Source organism: Neofelis nebulosa, chromosome 8 (genome assembly GCF_028018385.1).
Source record: "Neofelis nebulosa isolate mNeoNeb1 chromosome 8, mNeoNeb1.pri, whole genome shotgun sequence".
Taxonomy (NCBI): domain Eukaryota; kingdom Metazoa; phylum Chordata; class Mammalia; order Carnivora; family Felidae; genus Neofelis; species Neofelis nebulosa.
In genome coordinates, this window is record NC_080789.1 from 81,642,779 (window position 1) to 81,667,672 (window position 24,894).

The 24,894-nt window shown below is 40.5% G+C and overlaps 2 protein-coding genes across 12 annotated transcripts in view; both read right to left on the reverse strand.

The window, feature by feature from the left end:
• Nucleotides 1-1,212: 1,212 nt before the first annotated feature.
• Nucleotides 1,213-3,306, reverse strand: REP15 (RAB15 effector protein). Its single transcript, XM_058743262.1, has one exon. The coding sequence runs from the start codon at nucleotides 2,833-2,835 to the stop codon at nucleotides 2,125-2,127; it is 711 nt and encodes a 236-aa protein (XP_058599245.1). The 5' UTR covers nucleotides 2,836-3,306; the 3' UTR covers nucleotides 1,213-2,124.
• A 225-nt stretch (nucleotides 3,307-3,531) lies between these two features.
• PPFIBP1 (PPFIA binding protein 1) overlaps nucleotides 3,532-24,894 on the reverse strand; it is a 177,470-nt gene continuing 156,107 nt past the window's right edge. For 8 of the 11 annotated variants that reach the window (XM_058743246.1, XM_058743245.1, XM_058743250.1 and 5 more), the window contains 15 exons: nucleotides 24,392-24,452; nucleotides 23,990-24,019; nucleotides 20,362-20,533; nucleotides 19,840-19,872; nucleotides 17,564-17,714; nucleotides 17,155-17,283; nucleotides 15,473-15,623; nucleotides 14,649-14,760; nucleotides 14,419-14,507; nucleotides 11,192-11,314; nucleotides 10,303-10,428; nucleotides 9,511-9,699; nucleotides 7,294-7,473; nucleotides 5,746-5,811; nucleotides 3,532-5,363 (listed from right to left, as the gene is read on the reverse strand). In XM_058743246.1, the coding sequence (XP_058599229.1) occupies nucleotides 5,277-5,363; nucleotides 5,746-5,811; nucleotides 7,294-7,473; nucleotides 9,511-9,699; nucleotides 10,303-10,428; nucleotides 11,192-11,314; nucleotides 14,419-14,507; nucleotides 14,649-14,760; nucleotides 15,473-15,623; nucleotides 17,155-17,283; nucleotides 17,564-17,714; nucleotides 19,840-19,872; nucleotides 20,362-20,533; nucleotides 23,990-24,019; nucleotides 24,392-24,452 (1,699 nt within the window). In that variant the 3' untranslated portion in view covers nucleotides 3,532-5,276. The remainder of the gene's footprint in view (nucleotides 5,364-5,745; nucleotides 5,812-7,293; nucleotides 7,474-9,510; nucleotides 9,700-10,302; nucleotides 10,429-11,191; nucleotides 11,315-14,418; nucleotides 14,508-14,648; nucleotides 14,761-15,472; nucleotides 15,624-17,154; nucleotides 17,284-17,563; nucleotides 17,715-19,839; nucleotides 19,873-20,361; nucleotides 20,534-23,989; nucleotides 24,020-24,391; nucleotides 24,453-24,894) is intronic. The other 3 variants (XM_058743253.1, XM_058743249.1, XM_058743256.1) reach the window with 1 other exon arrangement.

Here is a 24,894-nt window from a genome sequence, read left to right on the forward strand (position 1 = left end):
CAGCAAAATACACATTTTAAAAAAAATGTACTATCTTAAATCAGGGAAAGTTTCACTTATGATCTCACGGTTCATGGGTTCGAGCCCCATGTCAGGCTCTGCATTAACGGTGCAGAGCCTGCTTGGAATTCTCTCTGTCCCCTCTCTCTCGGCCCCTCCCCCACTATCTCTGTCTCAAAGTAAATAAACTTAAAAGTAAGTAAGTAAAAATTTTAAAAAAGACATGGTAAGCCTTTGACTTATATCTTCCAGCTGTTTAGAACATGAATATTTATAATTTGTATTATTAGAGTCTTCGACATTTTCATCAGCTTACAATTTAGTATAGAAAATGTCGTCACAAGCATTGTCTCCTTTGTATTAGTTGAACTAAGTCCCATTTACAAATAAGAAAACAAAGAGTTAAGTCACCAGACTCTGCTCTTTAGATAATTCAACTCAAACCTACATCTGATTTCAAGCTGAAGGTTGTTTTTACTATACTAACTACTTTCTTGATAGCTTACTCTACACAGCATTGCTACAGATAGGGGTCACTATATGCCAAGGAAACATTAATTGGGTATTCTAACCTTCCAGGCACAAAGTGCATGGCTTTATTTCTTCCTTTGCATACATCCGTAATATTTAAGAAATTTGGAAAGACAGCATTCTAATTGTGATGCATTTCATATTCTTCATCCAATCATCAGCAAACGCTGTAAGCTTTACCTTCAACTATTCCTAGATCTGACCTTTTCACCCCTCCTCCTGTACCACTTTGATCCTTTTCCCTCTTATTATAATAGCTTCCTAGCTGCTCCCTGGGCTCTGCTTTCACTCTTTCCTCCCCACAATCTAGTCTCCAGCCAGCAATCAAGTGAGGGTTTTGAATTGTAAAGCAGATCGAGGCATTTCTCTCCCTTTATCACTCAGAATAAAATCAAGTCCTTACAAGTATGTGCTTCAATCACATCAACTCCACTCCTGTTTCAGCCCTTTGCCTTTACAGCTCTCTAAGCCTAGAACATTCTTTCCCCAATTTATCTGCTCTGATGCTTTCCCTCTTCATTGAGACCTCTGGTCAATTACCCCCTTCTCAGAGGTCTCCCTTACCCACCCTATATAAAGTAGCACGTCCTCACCCTCGAACCCTTTATCCACGCTTTATTTTCACATAACACCCGATATACTTTTTTAAGCTGCATTTTAAGTATATACACATATATTCGTTTATGGATAGTCTTCCACCGTTAAAAGAGAGACTGCCCAAGAGTAGGGACTTTGTTCTTTTTACTACTGGATTGGAAAGGTGCAGGACAGGGCCTAACATATAATCATTTACCAGTCATGTGAGTGAACCTTTCATTTTCACTTTTAAGCATTTTTTTTGCTTCTGTTAGTTTTCCTCCCTTAAAGTACTAGAATTCTACCCAGGCTTTTAAGCAAAGATGGTTTTTATAAGTGAATACACTTTACTTACTGCAAATACTAAACAAATGTTAATCATCATTACAAGGGATTGCTATAGGGGTCACTGTGTTTAAATCCTAGAAAAAGCTGACACTCAAGTGAGTCCTAAAGTGAATCCCACCAAGATCCTCTGTGCACAGAGAGAGCAGCTGGGGATGAGCTGGGAGCAAAGGCAGAGCTTAGGGGAAGAAAGGGGAATGAGGTTTTGCCTAGAAGTCCTGGAATGAAATTGATATTGTAAATGTAATTAAACCTGTTCTGTAGTCCCTGAGACTGCATGGCACCACCTCACCCCAGCCACCTTCCACCCGCAGCAGTAAAAATACATTTTACACTTGCAAGTTCTAGACTTATTATAATAAACAAAGACGCATTTTTTAAGCAAATCAAACTTTAAGGGTGACTTTATTATCCCCTCCTCCCATTTTTATAATTGAATAAAGGAAATTGTAACTTTTCCCTGCAATGCAGGCAGGGTTTTTCCCTCTCCGTAGTCATGACATTATATTTTTTGGCCCAGGTGATCATTTTCATTCAATGGAGGGTGGGTGTAAAAAAAAAACAAAACAAAAACAACATATCCCATGCTGGGATGATGCAAGTGTGTGAGCTTGCCTATTAGAATATTTTTTCTTTTTGCCTTACAGGCCAGTCTGATTGTGCACATCCAGTTCAGAGGATGCTAATATAAACCTTGCCCACCTCTCTCAGCCCATCTTTCTTACTCAGACAGTTTCCAAGCAGCTCTCTGATGGAGACACAGTCTTCAGTTTCCCGGACAAATTGCGCCACGGCCTTTGCTCCTGGCAGATGGCCCCTCACTGTCTCACTTTTGACACTGTCCAGGACAACTCCTCTGATGTCTTTGGGCTTTCCTGGCACACCAAAGATGATAAACAGGCCCAGGCAATCCTCTCCTATCAGGTTACAGAAATCTTCCAGCTTATCGAATCTACTTCTCTTCCTGGAAGGCTCCTCTGGCCCGGATTCTGGATGTGAGAAGTCGCAAGGCTTAGAAACCACAGGAGGAAGAGTAGACATCTGCAGGGTCTGCACTGCCAGCTGCAGCCTTATTTGCTTATCGGATCCCCAGAAGGTCCAAATCCAGTCTGCCCCAAAGAGTACGGCTTGGTGCTTGGACATCTTGGTGGTGGTGAGCCACTCATCAACTCCCTTTTCTTGGCAGAAGGTGACAAAGTGGATTAAGAAGATCTCATTCAGAGTGTTTGAAGCTGGGCACAGGTTGCTCAGAGGATCTTCAAATCCAAGATAGTCCTTCAGTTTCTCAGCCGCATGGACTATCGCCTCGCTGACAACCTCACCGACGCTGAAAACCTCTGTGCCGTCTTTCAGAGCCAACTGTTGTGATGGTTTTTGCCCCATGTTCTCTGCAACCCATCAAGACTGCTTCCAAAGGTCACACGTGTGATCCTCATTCAGAGTGACTTCTTTTCCAGATTCAAAATCTTACAACGAAGTCACAGCTGTTAACGTGGGCCCAGTTTTCCGACTCCACATTTATGTGGGGTAGCTAAGCGTATCTACACACAACTAAGCAAACACGTTAGGTCTCCCTGTTTGCCAATGAGGCGTGTTGTATTCATACAGATTCCTGCTGGCTTATTAAGTGGGAGATAACCAACCTTCACCAAAAACATCTGTTCCTCTCTAGTTCTAGTCACTCAACTTTTAATATTTGGCAATCTCTTCCAAGACAGGTTTCCACTTTTCAGATTTTACTTAAATTAAAAATAGCATTCAGTTTTTTAAAGAACCATACACCTCCTTCCATACAACTAATGTCTTCAACTTTGCTGGTGAGTCCTTTCCCTTTGCTTTTCCGATAACCCCTCTGCCGTGATTCCTCACCACCCCCCAGCCCAGCAGCCTGTTTCCTTTCACACAGAAATTCCTCTGAGTCCTCAAATTTCTACCTGTTGATACGTGCTATAAGCCTCACCTCACTAAACGTATGGGAGTTTGTGAATTATAAAGCATTTGTGTCACTGTTCTCTATACCAGAAATAAAGCCCCGTGGGTATTCTGAACAAAGGAAAATAAAGTCACAGACAACAAAAATGAGGCAATCATCAATTGACTTTATTTCTTTTCATATGGTAATACCAGCAGTGTACAACATTTCGTAAATAAAATATATATCGTCAAAAAAATCTGAACTTTATCACATATCATCAGTTATGTTACACTGTCCTGAATAAAGAATATTTGGCATCTATAACAGTCTCCTGGTATTGTGTTAACCAGGTTTGGATAAAAAACTGTTTTTCAAATGGTGACAGATGTTTGCATTAAAATAAAACACTAATATGTAAGGAGTCCAATACAGTTACCAAACGACTAGTGGGGAGCAAAAGATTATTATTAGCATCAAATCATTTTAGTAATGAATAAACAGCAATTTAGTTTGACAGGCCCTTGTTGAAAAGCTCAATAACCTGCTAATAGCTTGCGAGATCACACCACCGACATTCAAACAATTTATAAGCACGTCCACTGGCATATATGGAACTGCTCCCCCTGTGCCAGTTTGTGAAAACCTGTCTTTCCCAGGTTGGCTATTAGGAGAAGTGATGTAGTAGTGAACAAAACATAGAATAATTTTTCTAATACCCCTTAAAAAGTGATAAACACAGCTATTTCTTGATAAATGATATTTGGGGCCCTGTGCGATCAACAATCATGAACTACATTTTCATATCGCAATACAGCCATTATAAAACTCATGTTGTAGCCTCAGAATTATTGAACCCTGGGACAAAATGTCCAAATATTCAGCTTCTTAAAAAAAAAATCTCATTCATTGATAGCCTGAGAAATACACGTTTAATAACATAAGGTAGACTGTTAGTGTTTTGATGTAATGAACTATTTAGCAAAGAGGAAAATAAGCTTTAATACTGTAAAGGTTTTTGTTTTGTTTTGGTTTCTTCAGAAATCATTTCTATGTCTACATTTTGGGGGAATTCCTGAATGCATTCAAGTTAAGAGTATTTAAATGTCTCTCGAGTTCTTCCTTTGGAGGTAAAAGGATCCAAGATTAAGGTTGAACTTCTTAACTCTTCAACAATTTTGTGATGTATCATCAAGGGAGGGGTATTTCAGATATACTAATTTGCTTGGAATGATCAACAGCATTATAATTCAGTTGTGGAGAAGGAAAGATCATCCCAACCTTTCCATGAAACCAGCTGGTCCATGAAAATTCTGATCGCTGTGTTTGCTTTTCACCATCTGCCTTATGTCACAAGATAAAAGTTCTATTTTCTATGTACTAAATATGTACACATATTTTAAAAAATATATAAAAAAGGACCATGGGAGGCAAGTGGAGGTGTGGCTGGCACTTAGCGGGCACACTGAATGCTTAAAGAAATTCCACCTATTGATTTTGAAAGCAGACGATGCTCTGCTTTGATGGCTGTGGTGCTGTCACACGGACGGACGCAGATGTGACAGAGTCATTCACAGACTGCTTCCTGCTTCCCACATCCTGCATACCGTGAAGGGGAATGGCAACACGACGGTAAAACACTCATATTAAATGCAATACTTTAAATATAATATATCACAGATTTGTACATTAAATAGAAGAAAAACGATTATCGTCTCATTCACCAGTGTCTCCTTTTTCATGGCGTCTTCAGAACGGGCACATACCCCCTGCTTTCGGTTTCCACTTCCACATGAGAAGCTGGAATAATAGACAGTAAACAATCTGCTGCTTGTAATGTGTTCTGTGAGTGTTTGAGAAGGAAGGTGGAGAAAAGGCGAGGGGCTCCTGATGCTCATTTGAGGGCCGTGGTTTAAACGTTGGAGTCCTCGTCAGTGATGCTGGCACTGGGGGAACGGGCGGCAAAGTCTCTAAACATGTCGTCCTCCTTTAACATGTGCTGGGAAACAAGGAGATGAGGGTCACACACACTGGGAGCCATGAGCTCAAAACTACACATCCTCCATGAAACATGTAGTCCTTTGGGGTTATTTTTTTTTTAATTTTTTTTTTTAACATTTATTTAATTTTTGAGACAGAGAGAGACAGAACATGAATGGGGGAGGGTCAGAGAGAGAGGGAGACACAGAATCCAAAACAGACTCCAGGCTCTGAGCTGTCAGCACAGAGCCCGACGCGGGGCTCGAACTCATGGACCGCGAGATCATGACCTGAGCCGAAGTCGGCCGCTTAACGGACTGAGCCACCCAGGCGCCCCCTTTGGGGTTATTTTTAAACATATCTTGGAGAATTAACATTTTAAACTCGTTTTATAGACTTACCGTTAGATTGTTGATGCCTTCAGAGAACGCACCTATCTGTCTCACTGTCCCTTCTGAATCTTCCATCTGCAAAGAACATACCATAACATGACCTCTTCATTTGCACAATTTCAAAGAAAGCACAGCAAAGTGAGCAAAAGTCTAAGAATAATGTGAGTGACACTGAATGGGATGGGTGCAACAGAACACTTCTCTCTTTTTTTTTTTTTTTTAAATTTTTTTTTTTTTTCAACGTTTATTTATTTTTGGGACAGAGAGAGACAGAGCATGAACGGGGGAGGGACAGAGAGAGAGGGAGACACAGAATCGGAAACAGGCTCCAGGCTCCGAGCCATCAGCCCAGAGCCTGACGCGGGGCTCGAACTCACGGACCGTGAGATCGTGACCTGGCTGAAGTCGGACGCTTAACCGACTGCGCCACCCAGGCGCCCTCTTCTCTCTTTTTTTAAAATGTTTATTTATTTTGAGAGAAGAGGGAGGGAGGGAGGACAAGGGGGACAGAGAGAAGGAGGGAGGGAGAAGGGGGAGGGGCAGAGAGAGAAGAGAGAGAGAGAGAGAGAGAGAGAGACAGAGAGAGAGAGACAGAGAGAGAGAGACAATGAATTCTAATCAGGCCCCATGCCCCCAGCGCAAAGCCCGATGTGGGGCTCAATCCTACCAACTGTGAGATCATGACCCGAGCAGAAATCAAGAGTCAGGGGCACCTGGGTGCCTCAGACACTCAGTTGAGTGTCTGACCTCAGCTCAGGTCATGATCTTGCGGTTCGTGAGTTCGAGCCCCATATTGGGCCGCTGCTGTCAGCTTGTCAGCTCAGAGCCCACTTCAGATCCTCTGTCCCCCTCCCTCTCTCTGCCCCTCCCCTGCTTGTGCTCTCCTAAAAATAAATAAATACTAAAAAACAAAGGAAGAAAGAAAGAAATCAAGAGTCAGATGCTTCACCGACCGAGCCACCCAGGTGCCCCACAACAGAACACTTCTGATGAAACCTCCTTTCGTTACTGTAACCAGACATTAAATACTAGATGAAACAAGACTGCGCACATATAGCGCAATGCTCTGATGTTGACAATGACACCAAAGGACTGGTGTTGAAAGGGTAGTATTCAAATCCATGACTTCATACTGAAAAGGCTAACAGCTGTGTATTTCTGACTTGATTTAACACACAGATTTCCTTAATACAGAGACGATATAACATAGGTGAATAGCTCAGGCTTCGGAGCTGGCCTGGCAAGTTGGAATCCCAGTTCTTCTAGCAGCTCTTCTATCTTGGGTAAGTTACTGCATCTGTGCCTCGGTTTCCTTCTCTCTAGAATGAGGATAACCATGCTCTGTAGGTTTTAGGGTCACCATGAAAGTTAATATATGTTATGTGCTCAGGAGAGTGCCTGAAACATAGTAAGCAATCTGGAAGTTGTTGACTATTACCTTATCATTATCTTTATTTTATGGTGTTTGAGGAAAAACTGATTAGTAGACATAGTGCACGAAGTTTCCATTTAGTGTTTCAATGCTGGAGGAACTTTCGTATACAGTGTTGCATTTACCTGCTCTAACCGGTCTAACTCATCTTCATCATACAGGCGCATGTCCAAACCAGGTTTGAATCCTTTCTTGCATGTACTTCCTGATGCCTGTCCCAATTCCATTGGACAAACATATTCTTCCCCATCTTCCTGTTTCTTCTTTCTCAGATTCCCAAAATTGCTGAAGGTCAGTTTCTTTGGCTTTAAAAGAAGAGCAAACATACAGGGATTTCATAAAATTCATGTGGCAAAAGATCAATAACATGCGTAATTATGCATTCCAACTACAGAGAAAATCAGTCGGATGATTCCATTGGTGTAACAAACATAAAAGCATCCTGGGTGTATGATTGACGCACCCAAGTATGATAACGAATCCTTATTATGAAGCTCAGAAGACTAAGCTTGTTCTCCTCATTCATACCAATTAGCTGGGTAGTCACTGTGAAAAGTCAAAAATGCCAAGAGCCTTGGTTTTGATTAAACAGGACTTCATGCAATGAGATGTCTCAGAGATGAATCCAATTTTGCAAGGTTTTCCCATCTAAAATGAGCACAAGAAAATGGTCCTGACTTGTATTTTCTTTTCGGGGAAGCTATGATTATCGTAGATGCCTGTTATGCTTCCGTAACAGGATTGGTGGCTGTTAGAAGAATCCTCGCTCGTTTGGAGACAGAACTTCCAGTGATACTTGGAAGAGAAATTCCATAAGCAGATGGTGATCAGGCTGATGCTGAGAATTTTCTTTCCATAATGTTTATTTTATTTATTTTGAGAGAGAGAGAGAGAGAGAGAGAGAGAGAGAGAGAGAGAGAGAGAGAGAGAGAGACGGAGAGAGGGAGTGCATGCAGGGGAGGGGCAGCGAGAGAGAGAGAGAGGGAGAGAAAGAACTCCAAGCAGGCGCCATGCTGTCAACGCAGAGCCCAAAGCAGGGCTCGATCTCACAGTTTGTGAGATCATGATCTGAGCAGAGATCAAGAGTCAGACACCTAACCGACTGAGCCACCCAGGTGCCCCATGATACTGAGAATTTAGGTACCACAGAATCTCTTAGACGTTTCACATCCAGTACATCTTTTAAGGGAGAAAAGGAGCTGAAGAGAAAGCGTCAGGAAGGTAGAGGAGGTAATAAAAACAACAACAACAACAAAACATTATATGTATGTACATAAAGAACTTGGTATATATTTGTGGAGAAGCTGATAAACCCTATCTCCACATTAAGTTGGTTGAGATAACAGACACAGTAGAGTGCACAGAGAAATGATTTTTTTTTAATTTTTTAAAAAATCTTTATTTTTTGAGAAAGAGAGGCAAAGTGCAAGCGGGGGAGAGAGAGAGAGAGAGAGAGAGAGAGAGGGAGACACAGAATCTTAAGCAGGCTGAGCTGTCAGCACAGAGCCTGACATGGGGCTTGAACCCACAGACCATGAGATCATGACCTGAGCAGAAGTTGGACACTCAACCGACTAAGCCACCCAGGTGCCGCCCACTGAGAAATGATTTAAAAGAAAAAGTAATCTGAATTTGGTATGACCCATGAATCTGGGTCAATCTGGAAAGAGTCATTCTCTGCTGGTCTACCTTGAATCATTTCTTAAGTATCTTTTTCTAACTTTCAAGGTTGGCTAACTGTAAGCCAGATAAGCTGAATCTGTGAGAAGAAATCCTCCTCTTAGAATGGATTTATCCACAGAACTGCAATCGATAGTTGAGCCCAAGTTGCAAACTCTCTGTGTTCGTAATGTACTGACTGCATGCCAACATCATACTCTTCATTACTGTTAATGCTAATAAAATAAATGATTTGAGTAAAGAAGCCCCCAAAAAGAAACTTTCAAAAATGCATTTTCTTACTTACTCTTAAAAATGGATGCACTATCAGGGGCACCTGGGTGGTGCAGTCAGTTAAGCATCTGACTCATGATCTCAGCTCAGGTCGTAGTCTCACAGTTCGTGAGTTCAAGTCCTGCATCAGGCTCTGCACTGATGTTGGAGAGCCTGCTTGGGGTTCGGTCTCTACTTCTCTCTGACCCTCCCCCACATGTGCTCTTTCTCTCTTTCTCAAAAGAAATAAACTTTAAAATAAAAATTAAAAAAAAAAAATGACGGACTATCAATTCATCCACAAAACCTTACAAACCCCACAAAAATGCCTGACCCAGTTGGGTAAAAACTGAGCCCCCGCTTTAGTTTTTGCTTTAAGCAATTATTAGAAGGCACAAGCTCGGACCAACCTTCACTTTGGCAGTGGCTGTTAGAAGTACATAATCTGGTAACTCCATGGCATCACGCTTTTGGTGCTGGGCCTCAGCACCGATCAGAAGGTTGAAATGAGTGGCCAAATGTCTTCGCAAGAGGGTCTTACTTGGTGGGATATTCAATAACTGAGCCATTGTTTCTACATTAAAACGAGGTTCTAGAACCTAGAAGAAACATTAAGATTGTTTAAGGCACCACAAACCATGTACGTCTACCCTGTGCTTTATAATTTGCAAAGCTTTTTCATTTAGTTATCACCAATGACCCCTCAACTACCCAGTGAGACAGACCGAGTATGAACCTCGATCTTCAAGCCACACACCTTTTCTTTATCTTGCCTAAGCTAGTGAGAAGTAGAGCTGGTCCTGACATCCAGGCAGTACCAAAGTTAGGGCTTCTAGCTCTCTGAAGTGGTCTCTGGGATGCCTTTGGAAGCCAGCTCCTTGCACAACACCAACGTGCAGAAATACAATCTGTATGTTTGTAGGTGTTTCAAAACATGATCATATGAGGACCAGTGGCCAGATGTTACCCAACATAAGAGACAATAAATGAGAAACAGGTTTAAATCTGGTCTAGAGTGATATGACATAAACAAAAACCATGGGAAAAAAATGCTCAGAAAGTAAAGACTCACTAGAAATGGTAACAGAGGGTTCGGTTAGGTGACTCTAGGGTATGACAAGCAAACTGATAATATCCTACTCATGAGACTAATGGAAACTAAACGCTAAGAAGTCAATTTTTAAATTAGAAGAGAGTTTTACCATGAGCCCACCATGAACACCACTGCCTCTGAGATTGGGGGCATATTCTGCCAAGTCCACGGAGCGCAGCCACTCCATCACACGATGGTTGGTCCACTGCTGAACCTCTGACGGGGTGATGCTATTCTATGAGAACAAACACCAAGAACTTCAGTCATTGACGATGGGATTCCAAACATTAAAACTTCAAATTTTTTCTAAAAAGTCTGCAGCAAAGAGCAGTTACTTGATGTCCCACTCAGTGTTTACAGAAAGAGTGAAAAGTTATTTACTGGTCTGAATTTTGTTTTAAGGCATCCATGTCATGGTTTCAAGCTTTTTTACAAAGTAATAAAGCAGTGCTTTAGGGAAAGCGAGTCTTTTTTTTTTTTTAGTTTATTTATTTATTTTGGGGGGAGCAAGGGCAGAGAGAGAGGGAGGCAGAGAGGGAGAGAGAGTACCAGGTAGGCTCCACGCTATCAGCACACAGCCCAACATGGGCCTCGAACTCCTGACCTGTGACATGATGACCTGAGCCGAAATCAAGAGTTGAAGAGTTGGACACCCAACCAACTGAGCCACTCAGGCGCCTCAAGAAAACCAAGTCTTTGTAGTGATATTTAACTCTGTGGCTTAAGGAAGCAGAAAAATACACCCAAGAAAAAGGAGGAAGGGTAATTAAACAATCTTTGTGTTTTAGTTACACAGGTGGAGCTGTCATGGGGGGAATGAAAGGAAGGTAGGAAAACAAGGCCCCAGAAGGTAATGAGGTTGGATTGGAAGCTCTGTGGAAACCAAAAGCTTCTTCTGCAGACTCCACAAAGAAATGGGTGTTTGCTCTGCACACACACACACAGTCTCATGCATGGAAAGTGCAGGCTGTATAATAAATCTGAACCCCAGGTGCTACCTCATCAGATGGCCGCCTCCGCAGACAGTTTGGTTCAAAGTTATTGATCCTCAGGACCTGGATAGCCCTTTTGATACTGAGATGGTGCAGCACACTCACAACCTTCAAAGACAGTAAGTCATCCTGCAAAAAAGAACAAAAAGAGGAACTCGCTGAGCTCTAAGGGTCTTCTCAGGGAAATCTCAGAAAACCTGAGCAAAAGTAGAAAAGCCCCCTAACCAAAATGCCTCCAGGGCTTGTCAGTGTTTTCAAACCTTTTATTTAGTAACAAAACCTTTTTTCCTGTTCCAAACAAAATCCTCTCTAGGACCCCATTAAAAAGAAAAAAAAAAAAATTAATGTTCCAACAGAAGCCAACTTCTACCTGTTTCTCTCTCTTCCAGACATTCTGAGATAGGACCATGGGACCCCACAACTCTGAAGAACATTTTTGAAAAGCACCTGCTGGGTCACTGCAAAAAGTGATCCTCTTTGAAGTGATGTGTTAAGAGCACATGATGTTCACTGACGATCACAGCTCGGTTTTCTGAGCTAAGGCACATCACCGTTTTAGGAAAAAAACAGAGGAATGTCTCTGCTATACTATTCCCCCAGCCTCAAAAAATCTCTAGTTCTGGATTATTATGCTTTAACTAGCAGACGCTGTGAATAATTTTGGAAACTTTATGTTGATCAATGCAAAGGTTTTGGTGAGAGTTAAAAAGAAGTTGTAAGTAGCCACATATAGCACCACCAGTTCCTTGAAAGGGTACCTTTCGCCAGTCTGTGGTTACTGGGAATGTTTCAAACATACCAATCACACCAAAACAAATTACTTCAGAAGGTGATGTGGAGGGCAGTGTCAAGATAAGCACCAGTCTACTTCCAAACACACCCAGAAAATAAAACAAGAATAACATCCATTTTAGGCACACCTTACTGATAGCATGCTTCTTGGGGGGGGGGGGGGGGGGGGAGGGTTGGAAGGGGAGGCAGAGCTATTACAGAAATAGTTTTTAAATAAAAATATTAAAAAATAAAAATAAAAAAAATAAATAAAGAAAAATATTAGACAATCAGCTAAAATTCTTAAGGCTACTAACTGAGCAAACATTTTTTCCCTGAAAATTTTCTGGATAAATTTCTTAAAGGCAATGCCTTATGGTAAGTTAGAAAGGGCATTTCACATATTTTAATCTAAGAGCGAGACACCCATTCAAAACATTCCCAGGTGGGCTATTTTCAACTAATTAAAGTACCAGATTAAAAAAATTTTAAATGCATAATGATTGAAATGTAAATACAAGGCTAATTATTTTAGCTTAAGGGATTTTAAAAGTAGGGGCTATTTTCTTTTAAATCAAACCAGACTTTTTTTAGATTTGAAAAGAGCTTTCATTTTTAAGTAATTTTAGATTTACCGAAGAGTTATCAAAGCAGAGCAAAGTCCCATATACCCTTCGTTCAGCTTCCCCTTACGTTAACAACTTCTATAACCATGACATAGTCATCAAAACGAAGGACTTAACATAGATTATAAAAAATAATAACTAAACTGCAGACTTCATTCAAATTTCACCCCAGTTTTTCCACTACGTTCTTTCTCCGTTCCAGGATCCAACCCAGGGTACCACATTAAAAACAGATTTTTTGTGACTTAGAACTCCTGGGGTCAAATTTTCTAAGATAATATATTCTTTTATAGCCACAAAAGTTATATGCACTTCCTTTGTGATTTTAAGCCTGAATCTGCTCGCACTCCTGCAGGAACAAACCTATACCTAGACGGGCAGGCAAGAATTTACTAAATTTGTTTTAGGCTGAGCATTAAGAGCAGGAATCTGGAAAAAGCTTAGGTTCAAATGCTCTGTGACTTTCTACCACTTTCTAGCTGTGGAAAGCTCGCTAAGTTACTCAATTTCTCAGTTCTTTCACTCCCTCGTCTAAAAACTGGGGACAAGAAGAGTGCTAACTCAAGTTCTGCTGAGACTTGAGTATTAATAGGAGTATAGTGCTTGCAAGAGAGTGCCTGGAACACAGTAAATGTTCAATGTACCACATGTTGGGTGTTATTTCAAGCAGGAATACGTTACGTGGCCACTAAGGTACGGACTTGGGTTCAATGACACAGAAGAAAACAAAGCCCATCAGATGAACCTCAAATTTGATCCTGAAAAAACTGGTGTTTGAAAATTTCAACTTATTTAAAGAAGATACTATGGTAGATGGTTCCAGAGCCCAGCTGACAAAAGGCCCTTTAAATAAAAGCATCCAATGTAATAGTACACTAATAGTCCTATGGAATCTAGAATAGGTTCTCCTGGAATCTGTCTCTCCCCACTGTTGTAAAGTAGGGACAAGTCCTTCCACCTCTTGGATGGAAGGCTAAAAATAAGAAACAATAATGAAGGAATCAGAGGTGGTCTACCTCACCCTACTTCTTCTTTATCCTGTAACTCCTGCCCTAGTCAAATGGAGCTGAAGTGGGAAAGGAAGCAAGTTTCAGGTAATAGTCTCAAAAGTGGAAGGGAGGAGAGAAGACAAGTCTCTGTAGATGTCAGGTCAGAAGGACGGTCTCTTCTGAGTGGATACTGCATATAGGAATGTGTAACTCAGAAATTGCCAGGGCTTCAAAACTCTACATTCTAGTTTTTAAACATCTTTATTACATATAATTCACATACTAGAACATTTATGCAAAGTGTGCACCTCAATTGTACATTGTTGAATATATATAAAATCAACTTTATGGACAGCTTAGTTATTTTTTTAAAGTTTATTTATTTATTTTGAGAGGAGAGAGAGAGAGAGAGAGAGAGAGAGAGAGAGAGAGAGAGAGAGAGAGAGAGATATAGAGAATCCCAAGCAGGCTCTGTGTTGTCAGCACAGAGCCCAACATGGTGCTTGATCTCACAAACCGTGAGATCATGACCTGAGCAGAAATCCAGAGTTGGACACTTAACTGACTGAGCCACCCAGGTTCCCCATGGACAGCTTAGTTTAGATTAGGTTTCACATAGCTTAAATCAGAGTTTCAAATTTCCCAGTGGTGTTGCAATCATCAAATCCTACAACTTCAACTTAACAGAAAATATTACTGCTCTTCTCAAGTTAAGGCAACACCTTCAAATCCTGGTGGAATCATTTTGAAAACAATGTATTTTACTCACTCTATTTCTGTGTTTCTCAGAGAAAAACAATTTTACCTCTCCCCACCTCCAAAAAAAACCTGGGAGTAAATCACTTACAACAGTCATGTAATGGAGCATTCGACCATCTACTCGTCCTTCGTCAAACTGCGTCTTGTACTGGGGGAGACCAATATCATCCAACCATCCTAAAGGAGAGAAATCAGTGTTGTTAGTGAGGCACAGAACACCTGTACTTATGATTAAAAAGAAAAAGCAGCTTTACTTTTTCATTCATTCGTTTGTTCGTTCATTCATTCATTCATTCATAAATGAAAGAACCCTCTTACGAGTGACCCAGTTGAAATCCAGCTTTCCGTGATTGGTTTCTTCTTCAGATCCCAGGGCTTGCAGTGCCAGCTGGAGTTTCTTTCGATGAAGTGAATGCTTAATTCCAAGTTCCTGAAATAATAAACAGAAACACCAGCTTTACAATTCTGTCAATATGGGCTGGATACCACTGGCAAAAAATGCAAATTCTCCCCAAGGGAAACTAGTGTTAAAGAGTCAACAATCACATTAAATCAGTGTACTAACTAAGGCTAGTGAGATGTTGCTGAACAAAAGCCCTCTGGAAAGCCAAGACCACTGCAATTAGTTTAGTGGCATGCTATACTCTCTACTAGGCTCCTTCCTTCGTAAGACTGGGATTATAGCACACAAAAGAAAAATTCTACTGTTTTTGTACTAAATGTTAAATAATTAGGAAGAAATGTTAAATAATTAGACATAAGATGTAAGGCTCCTTTTCTTTCCCCCTTAATGTAAAGCTGAATTGCATACGTTACATTGAGAAGTGGGGCCCATGCTAAGCCACAGAATGATTTTGAGAAATATGAGCTTAAGGTTTATTATTGTGTCTATACAACTATTTCTCGTTAAAATGCCCAGTGGCTTACATTAAAACAGTGGCTTACATGTTTCATAAGGAACCATTAAGACCAGGTACTTCTTGTTAAGTCCGTGAAATAAAGAAAAAAAAAAGAGTGTGAAGCAGAAAACATAAATGTTTTCAAGAGTACTGACTGGCTCCACCTACTCCCCTTTCTAGAAATCCTACATTCATAGTCTCTTTCTCAGTATCCATTGTCTGAACAAACAGAGAAGTAGTCACCTTCTCTAGATCTTGTTGAGAAGCCTGCAAAAGTGTTTGGCCAGATGCAATCCAATGCTTTCCAGAATTCAGGTAGGACCCCAAGCCTTGTTCCACAAGCCAATTACAAACTTGTTCCTTGGTCCATTTGGCAAATGGCATGTCCAAGTCACTGTAGGAAAAGGAACAACTGCATGAAAAACAATTCAGAGGCCAACCCTCTGACTTATCATCAAGACTGAACAACTATATATTGAATTGACATGGGAATTCCCTGGTGGTACCCATTTGACCATGGAAAGTTTCAGGACATATTTGGAGGAGGAAATGGCACTGGAGTTAAAAGTTACCTCATAAGACCATGGTTTTTATTTCAAATGTAACTACAAAAGATTCAATATGATTGCGTAAGAACACGTCATATGGAAGAAAACCAAGTTGAAAGAACAAGTCAAGTCACTGTGCTAGTTTCAATCAATGTTGCTTGAAGACTGAATTCCAAAACAGAAAACACTAGGTTAGACTGAAAGAAATCAAGTCTAACTTGAGTTAACTTTAGCAGAATTATGGTTTCTCTCCAGGTGGTAACCAATGGGAAGAGAGCAATATGCCATCACTGAGTATAGAAAAATGTAAACAATGACAAAAGAAAAATGTAATCAAAGCAAAGTTCTGGGTTTTTTGGTTTTTTACTTTGACACATAGTGTGTTCCTCTTTGAAAAAAAAATGTGTAAATAAACAAGGCTTTTTTTTTTCTTTTAAAGCACAAGGAAGTCCTCTACTGTGTACAAAGAGAACATATGGCAAACGAGACTCCAGTGTTTGAAGAAAGCCAGAGTTTCCTCCTTGATGAAACTTGTGTCCAGTCTTCTGCGTGAGTGGGAGGGACCATGTTTAAAGGGTTTCTAGCCCATTATCACATTCAAAAGATTTAGTATCAATGATTTGTACTAGATGTTTGCCAACCCCACCCTCTTTATTCTTAGTAGGTCAGTGTAGTAATCTCAAACCGGCCCTAAATTGGGATAAGAGTGAAGGAAAAGTTCACAGAGTCTTAACAGAGAAAACATCACAAGGTCCTGATAAATTTAGTAATTCTGATAGAATTTACATCTTTAGGTGCTTTCACAGAATCCATTGGTCATTAATGTTGCCTGAACAGTTACCATTTGCCAGATACTTAATGCATATAAACTCAATTGCCTTTTGGGGAATGTACTAATTAACACCATGGAAACAAGGGCACAGAGCATGGAAGTAGTTGCTCAAGGTGACCCAGGAAGTGGTAAGGAAGTGGTATAGTGGTATAGGAAGTGGTAAGGCCAGAAATCAGATCCAAACAGTCTGTGTTTGGATGTCATCCCACTATGCTATCCCATCTCTCCAGAGTTGTGCTTTAGAGTACTTACAGTAATTATTTTCTCTGTCAAATTTAAGTCCAAAAATCATTCCAACCAAGACGTTGCTGACACTTTAGCTCTGGTCCCTCCCCTAGTTCACAGAGCCCCCCATCTTCTGCATGATTTTCACCAACCAATGCCAAATGGCACTGCCCTATAAAGATGATGAACCCTTTCACTAGGCACAACAGTAAGCAATGGATTCCACCATCCAACCCAGGGATAATACTAACATCGCAGGTGTTCACGGCCATGACACTTACATAGACATGTAAAAAGTTCATTCATTCGGCTGTTCTCACCTGTTAGACTGTCCCAAATCTCGAGACCAACCCAGTCGCGGCCCTGCGGTTGCCCTTGTTCCTCCTCTTTTGAATTCAGGCTCAGACATGTCATCTGGATTGAATGTAGTTGACTGACTTCTCCTAAGTCTGAACAGAAGACACAATACCACGTTGCCTTGTATGAGACCTGAAGAGACCTTAGACTTTAATCAGAACATTGCTTATGTATGGTCGGAACAGATACTTGCATTTCAACGTTAACTGAGACCCAATGAGTTAATGAATTCCAGATCACAATCTTCCTTCCATAAAGGGAACACAAAAGACTTAAAGTTTCACACTTCTTTCCCGCGAATTTTCCATTTACTCCTACATTTGAGCAACATATAATACAAAGCCCACTCCATTTGTGTGCTCTGTTACTTACTTTCCAAAGAGTTTCATGATACCTCTGGATTTCTTTTTGGAATCTGGCGACGGCGGAGATATCTGGAAGGGACTACTTCCCGGCGCATCTTTTGGCCGGGAAGATACACCAGCAAGATCTAGGTGCTCAGCTGTCTCCTTCTCTGTTTCAGCTATTCCAAGAACAGAATACAAACTCAATGAGCTTTGAGTATGGAATGAATGTGACTAAATGTTATTAACCTTTTTGGTTTTAGCAATTGTTATACATTCTTCTTCTGTTGTTCTTTCATCAGTGATTTACAAATAGCACCCTACAAATACTAAAAATGGAACACAGATGTATGTTTTGCTCTGTTGGCTGTTCTGCATAAATTAACAGTATGTAGAATATTTTGTATGATATTGTGTATAGATTAACTTACAAGTGATAGCCTCTTTGAGATTCAAAGGTATGAGAGGATTGTAATAATCTTTCCTCGAGTGATTGAATTAATAATGAAATCATTCTCCATCTTCGCAAAGCACTTGGTACTGTGGACTCCCTCCTACATTCTTCAACATCACCATCTCCTTCACCTTCTTGTTACGACTCTCTCCCAAATCTGCCATCTGATAGTTTCTTCTTTGCTGTAGCACCTGTTTCCTCTACCTCTTTCACCCCAAGATTCTGCTCTACGTCCCCTCAGTAGGATCTCTAGACAAGCTCACCCACTCCACGCTCAGCACTAAATGATGGCTTCCCTCATATATAAGCTGCTGGTATCAAAACCTGTGGACCTAATCTCTCTCTACCCAGGCTCAGTATATGAACATCTATGGATACTCCCAATTTGGTATGCCAGGGACATCTTGAACTCAACAAACCACGCAATTTTCCTGAGTCTTCTCTTAAATTTGCTTTTTAAATATTTCCTTAATACTAATTAATATTCTCCCTCTTATTCCAGTTCAAACTCTTTGTCAGTCTTTTCACTCCCTCCTCTCCTTTGCCATTTACATCAAATCTCAGTTACCAATTTCCATCAATTCTTTTTGCAAGAGATGTATTCCTATTTATCTCTTGTTATGTGCTGAGAAAAGAATGAACTGATAGGCATACATTTTTCTTTAGATATAAAATCAGTGCCTGTTGATTCTGCCTTGAAAGAATAACATCCAAATTTGCTACTCCTCAGTTTCTGAGCATTAACTAGCTTAATTCATTCAGCTGTCTCTTCATGGATGATCCCACACTAGCAAACACAAGGGGTACTGTTTCCTCAATGTGAGACTGTATGCTTTTTCAGGAAAGTAAAAATTGTACACAAATCACACGAACGATGTTTCAGCAAGATAAAAAGTTGCAGAGATTGACTTTTCTATGAAGCACAGCTGTGATTATAGGTTATAATAAGCAGTACTCGGCTCTTAGCATTGACAATTTATTTCTTCTGAGAAAGATGCAAAAAAATTTGAAAATAGTTGTCTGGATTTTATCCCATGTTTATCCTAGAAATGTAAGACTACAAAGAGAGAGGTTACCTTTACTGACCCACATGAAGAGGCATGTGGGTACCTACACAAGATAATAAAACCAAAATCCAAAGGAGCCTTTGAAACCCTAAAGCCATCATGGGTACTGGCATGCCTGAAAATGTTGCCTAACTCACCCTCATTTAAGAAGCATCCTACTCTTATTTTTTGTCTTGAGGATGCTTTTTCCCTACTGAGCCTCCCCTCTCCTTAAATCACTTTGGGGGTGACTCCTCGGATATCACATAGAGCTCCTTTGGGTGTCACTAAACGTCACCTCCATGTTCAAAGCAATCAATGTCGGAATGATGTCCCCCGAATGAAGTAAGTCTGAGATGACCATTTTCAACATCTTCTACAGACTTCTCTATTTGGTTGAAAACATTTCTCTCTGGGGATAACGTAAACATGGAGAAGAAGGTACTGCTGGGACCTGGGAGTTAGTGTGAGACAGTGTGCACTCGAAGGGTGAAAAGGCTGGAATTTATGATGCAGGATAGTCCTGCCCTGGTCTCCGAGGGGTGCTGTGTGCACTTCCAGGTCCCCCCAGAGCCCCTCGCGAGGTGTCATTAGCATGGGTTAAAACAGCATTTAGGCTTGGAAGCATAGGCTCTACAGAGAGTCCTAATTTTCAGCAGGAGGTGGAAGGAACTCTCTGGAGTAAAGGACTACATTTCCTGATTGCTGCCAGCTCACTTTCTAGAGATCACAGATGCCCAGGGCAAGGATTAGCTCAGTTTGGAGGACAGCACTGGCAAAGGCTGGCATGCAGGGGTACGATACCTAAGGTGGGTGCACTGGCACTTCGTTTACGATCTTCAGATATCCCAACAACGCACACAATCACACGCAGCCCAATGGAGAGAACACAGGAGAATGGCAAAATGAAACACGGATCAAACTCCTACTCACAAAATACACACAGTGGGAGGAAAGGCAAGCACCACACTGTGCTTCCAACGTTGCAGACTCCATTAGCAGTTTCAATATGGGGTTAATCTACCCACTTTCAAAACAGATGAGAAGCTGTTTACAATGAAGTCAGAGGGCATCAGGGTTTTTGGTCTTTCCTCTACGTTTATGCTCCAACAAGGAGAGCAGGGTGAGAGCCTACCCAGAACTATCTTTACCACTGAATTCAACCGATAGAAGCCTTTTTTTTTTTTTTTTCCCTAACTTTTCCCCCAAGTCATTCACCTTCATTTCTGAGAAAGAGAAAAACACACAAATAGATGAACAAGGGAAGAGATCGATCTTTTCCTCATTCTGAAAGAATTAAAGCAAAGGCATTTTGGCCACACATACCCAAGTTGGGGGCACTTGCTGTCCTCTTGTTACTTTTTATTTTAAAAAAGCCACGCCCAAAGGAAGATCTGGCTTTTCGAGTGCCAAAGGGGTTGTCATCCATGGAGGAATCATGTCCTGGAGCTTTTGGAGGGAGGCTTCCAAACGGGCTGCTTTCTGCTGGAGTTTTATCCTGAGAGAGAAGCAATAATAAATGTAACACAGCACTAACTTGCATAATTATTAGCACATGCCGGGTGCAACACCTGATATGTTACATATTTGACTTTATTTTGAAAAATGATGGAACTAACAGATTGATTACAAATATTATAAGTTTAAAAGGTCAATGCTGAAAGCTACTTAAGAAAACAACAGCTATGGCAGCAACAAAAACATGGTCGTCACTCACGTGCTTAGGACTTGAAATATTTAAGGTATAGAAATCCTAAAATTTGGGGGCACCTAAGTGGCTCAGTCAGTTGAGTGTCTGACTTTGGCTTAGATCATGACCTCACAGTTCGTGAGTTCAAGCCTCTGTGCTAACCGCATGGAGCCTGGAGCCTGCTTCGAGTTCTGTGTCTCCCTCTCTCTCTGCCCTTTCCTGCTCGCGCATGCACGCTCTCTCTCCCTCTCTCTCAAAAATGAATAAACATTTTAAAAAATTTTTTAAAAAGCCAACACTGTAAAAAAAATTCTCAATTTTTATTTGCCTCATTCCCTTCAAGGACATGGAAATAAGATATTACATAACCAGAACACCAGTAGGTTTCTTAGTTTTCTAACAATTATGACACATATTTGGCTATAACACAGTTCAGTCTTTGTAATATAACTGCATCAGTAGAAGCCCAATATAATATAATCACTCTACAAAGCAGGCATTAACCCCACTTCTACACCAGCAGTATAAAGAGATTCTACTCTAGTTATTTTAAATATTCTTCTCAAAGAATTAATAATAAAATGAAGACACAATCAGTGACTGTTAAATATTAAAAAAAAATTTTTTTTAATGTTTATTTATTTCTGAGAGAGAGAGAGAGAGAGAGAGAGAGCGAGCGAGCATGAGTGGGGGAGGGGCAGAGAGAGAGGGAGACACAGAATCTGAAACAGGCTCCAGGCTCTGAGGTGTCAGCAGAGCCTGATGCGGGGCTCGAACTCACAAACCGTGAGATCATGACCTGAGCTGAAGTCGGTCGCTCAACCGACTGAGTCACCCAGGTGCCCCTCTTCTCAAAGAATTAATAATAAAATGAAGACACCATCAGTGACTGTTAAATATTTTTTTTAAGTGGTGTTCTGGAATATATTCATATCTTGCCTGCAAGTTACCAAACACGGATGACTAATTTTCAAAGACTATGCAGATATACTTAACATCAAAACTAAACTTGCTATAATTAAATTTTTCTTCCTTGATTTAGAAGCCACTTGGGCTGTCCACAATATTTCAAGGTATTTATGAAGAAGTGTAATTAAGTTATACTTGTATTATTTTTTTAATTTATTTTGAGAGAGAGTTCACGTGAATGGGGCAGGCAGAGAGAGAGAAACAGAGACAGTGTGAGTGTGGGAGGGGCAGAGAAAGAATCTCAAGCAGGTTCCATGTTGTCAGTGCAGAGCCTGACATGGGGCTTGATCCCAGGAACTGTGAGATCATGACCTGAGCTGAAACTAAGATTCAGATACTTAACCAACTGAGCCTGCTTAGTAATTTAACTATTTAAAAAAAAAAAAAAAAAAAAAAAAAATTTTTTTTCCCGTTTATTTTTGAGAGATAGAGACAGAACACGAGTGGGGGAGGGGCACAGAGAGAAGGAGACACAGAATCCGAAGGAGGCTCCAGGCTCCGAGCTAACAGAACAGAGCCCGACACAGGGCTCAAAATCACAAACTGTGAGATCATGACCTGAGCCAAAGTCGGACGCTTAACTGACTGAGCCACCCAAGCGCCCCATAATCTAACTATTAAGTTATACTTTAAGTACTGTTTATTTTGGGGGCACCTGGGTGGCTCAGTCAGTCAAGCATCTGACTCTCAGTTTTGGCTCACATCATGATCTCACGGTTTTGTGAGTTTAAGCCCCACATTTGGCTCTGTGCTGACAGTGCGGAGCCTGCTTGGGATCCCCTCTCTCCCTCTCCCTCCCTTCCTCTCTCGCTCTCGCTCTCTCTCCCTCTCTCCCTCCCTCCCTCCCTCCTCCCTCCCTCCCCTACTCAAGCTGTCTTTCAAAATAAATAAACTTAAAAATTTTTAAATAAAAAAATTACTGTTTATTTTTGAGCTTTCTGGTTATTTGAATTTGCAGTTACAGAAATATGATCTATTATATTGTTGTAGTATTATCCAAACAAAGATGCTTTTGTTTGCATGTTTCCATTTCTCTAAAATCTCTTGCCCTCTGTTTCTTTTATTGCAGAGGTGGAGAAAGGGGAGAGGGGACACAGGCTTTAAGGTGGTGATTTTATCCTACATATCTACTGCTCATCGTAACTACAAGTTTGTAGGTGCTACAATTCAGTGATTCTGTTATCTGTGTCATTACTGATGTCAAAATCACTTAATAATTTATTGAACTGGAAAGACGAAAAGGACAGAGAATGACTGTAATCACAGCTGTAGAGACTGTCTGTGCCTCATCAATGATACCTACATTATGGCTCAAGGCATTAAGAGCCAACAGTCAAGAGAGTGCACTTGGAAGTAGCCTCTCTACCAGAACCAGTAGCCTCTCTCCGCTTTACAAAGTTGATGATTAAAAATCAGAGGAGGGGCGCCTGGGTGGCGCAGTCGGTTAAGCGTCCGACTTCAGCCAGGTCACGATCTCGCGGTCCGTGAGTTCGAGCCCCGCGTCAGGCCCTGGGCTGATGGCTCGGAGCCTGGAGCCTGCTTCCAATTCTGTGTCTCCCTCTCTCTCTGCCCCTCCCCCGTTCATGCTCTGTCTCTCTCTGTCCCCAAAATAAATAAAAAACGTTGAAAAAAAAAATTAAAAAAAAAAAAAAATCAGAGGAAAGAAGAACCAGAGCCCCTGCTGATAATGTCTTTAAAAAACAAAAAACAAAAACCAAACCAACAAAAAAAAACCCACCAAAATGTTTGCTGTAAACAGACAGTGGCTACAGTAAATGAATGGCTGGTCTAAGACTGGTGATCTAAGAAGGACTTTTTGTGAGGTCTAAGGAAGTCAAAGTATGACCATTAAGAACATCAACATCCTGATTTGAGTGTTTGGGGTTTTTTGGTTTGTTTTTTTACAACAGTTTATTGAGGTGAAATATAAAAAGTAACTACTCTGAATCGAACAGTTCGATGGCATTTAGTACAATCACAGTGTTGTGTAACCATTATCCACCTTGTTCCACAGCATTTCCATCATTCTCAATAAAACCCCTTACCCATTAAGCAGCTTCCCTTCCTCTCTCTCCATCTCTGGCAACCACCAATCTGTGTTCTGTCTCTATGGGTTTATCTATTCTGTATATTTCACGTAAGTGGAATCATTTCATGTGTGATCTTTTGTGTCTGGCTTCTTTCATTTAACATGTTTTAGAGATTCTAAGTTTTGGTTTTTTGGAGGCATTTAAGCAATCACAGGTATTAGAAGTCTCAAACATATTTGTATTATAATCTAGACATAAAAATTACCTCTGAAGGCTTCTGGACAGACTCTGTATCCTGTTCAAAACAAGAACAGTATTTTAAGGTTGTTACAGGAATCCCTTATATGTTGAGAATGTGTCACATACAATTCCATAAATTAAATTTACATCTACTTCAAAGCTATACAATTTCAGTTTCATTTATTTTCAGTAATGGTTTATTAAAGTCTTCATTTTTTTGTTTTATATACTACTTTCAATCCTTCATATTCATATTTCTTAATATTCACCATTAACAGTGATATCTAATAATTTTTCATTAGAGAAACTACAAGCTCTTCTTAAAAGAGTTTTATCTGCAAAATGGAAAATATGAAGAACCCTGAAGATTTTCTTCTCAGGGTAACCAAGAGAAAAAAAACAACAACAACAAACAAACAGAACCAACCCCATCTGATGATTCTTTCTTCAGATTGCCCAGGCTGCTGGACTTTTGCAGACTCGAAGTTCTAAAAATAACAATAATAGTAATAAGGATTGATAATAAGTGCCTCTGGTGCCACTGTTTCTAAGTAGAATATCTTGGAAAGAAACTAAAATTGTGTGTGGGTTGAATCCTGGTAATAAAAGAAACTCTGGATTCAGGCAGTCACTTGTGTGCTTAACTAAATTATAACATTTCGTTCTTTTAAAAGCGAGGTGGTTAACTGTCCTGCCAATAACTCTAAATGTCCTGCACATGGTAGGATAGCTGGAAAAACACGTAGGACTATCCCTGTGATGTCAATATTTGAAAGTGAAACAGTGTTTTCCATGGACTAGTGGTACATCCTTTGCCTGTATACATTTACACCAGAAACTTTTAAAATACTCACATACTATTTATATATAATCCTTGTAATTAAAATAAAGGACCAAAGCATTACAATTCAGTTCACAAAGGAATCAATT

Excerpts from the sequence above, each read along its gene's own strand:
- REP15 (XM_058743262.1), bottom strand. The coding sequence starts at position 2,835 with ATGGGGCAAAAACCATCACAACAGTTGGCTCTGAAAGACGGCACAGAG.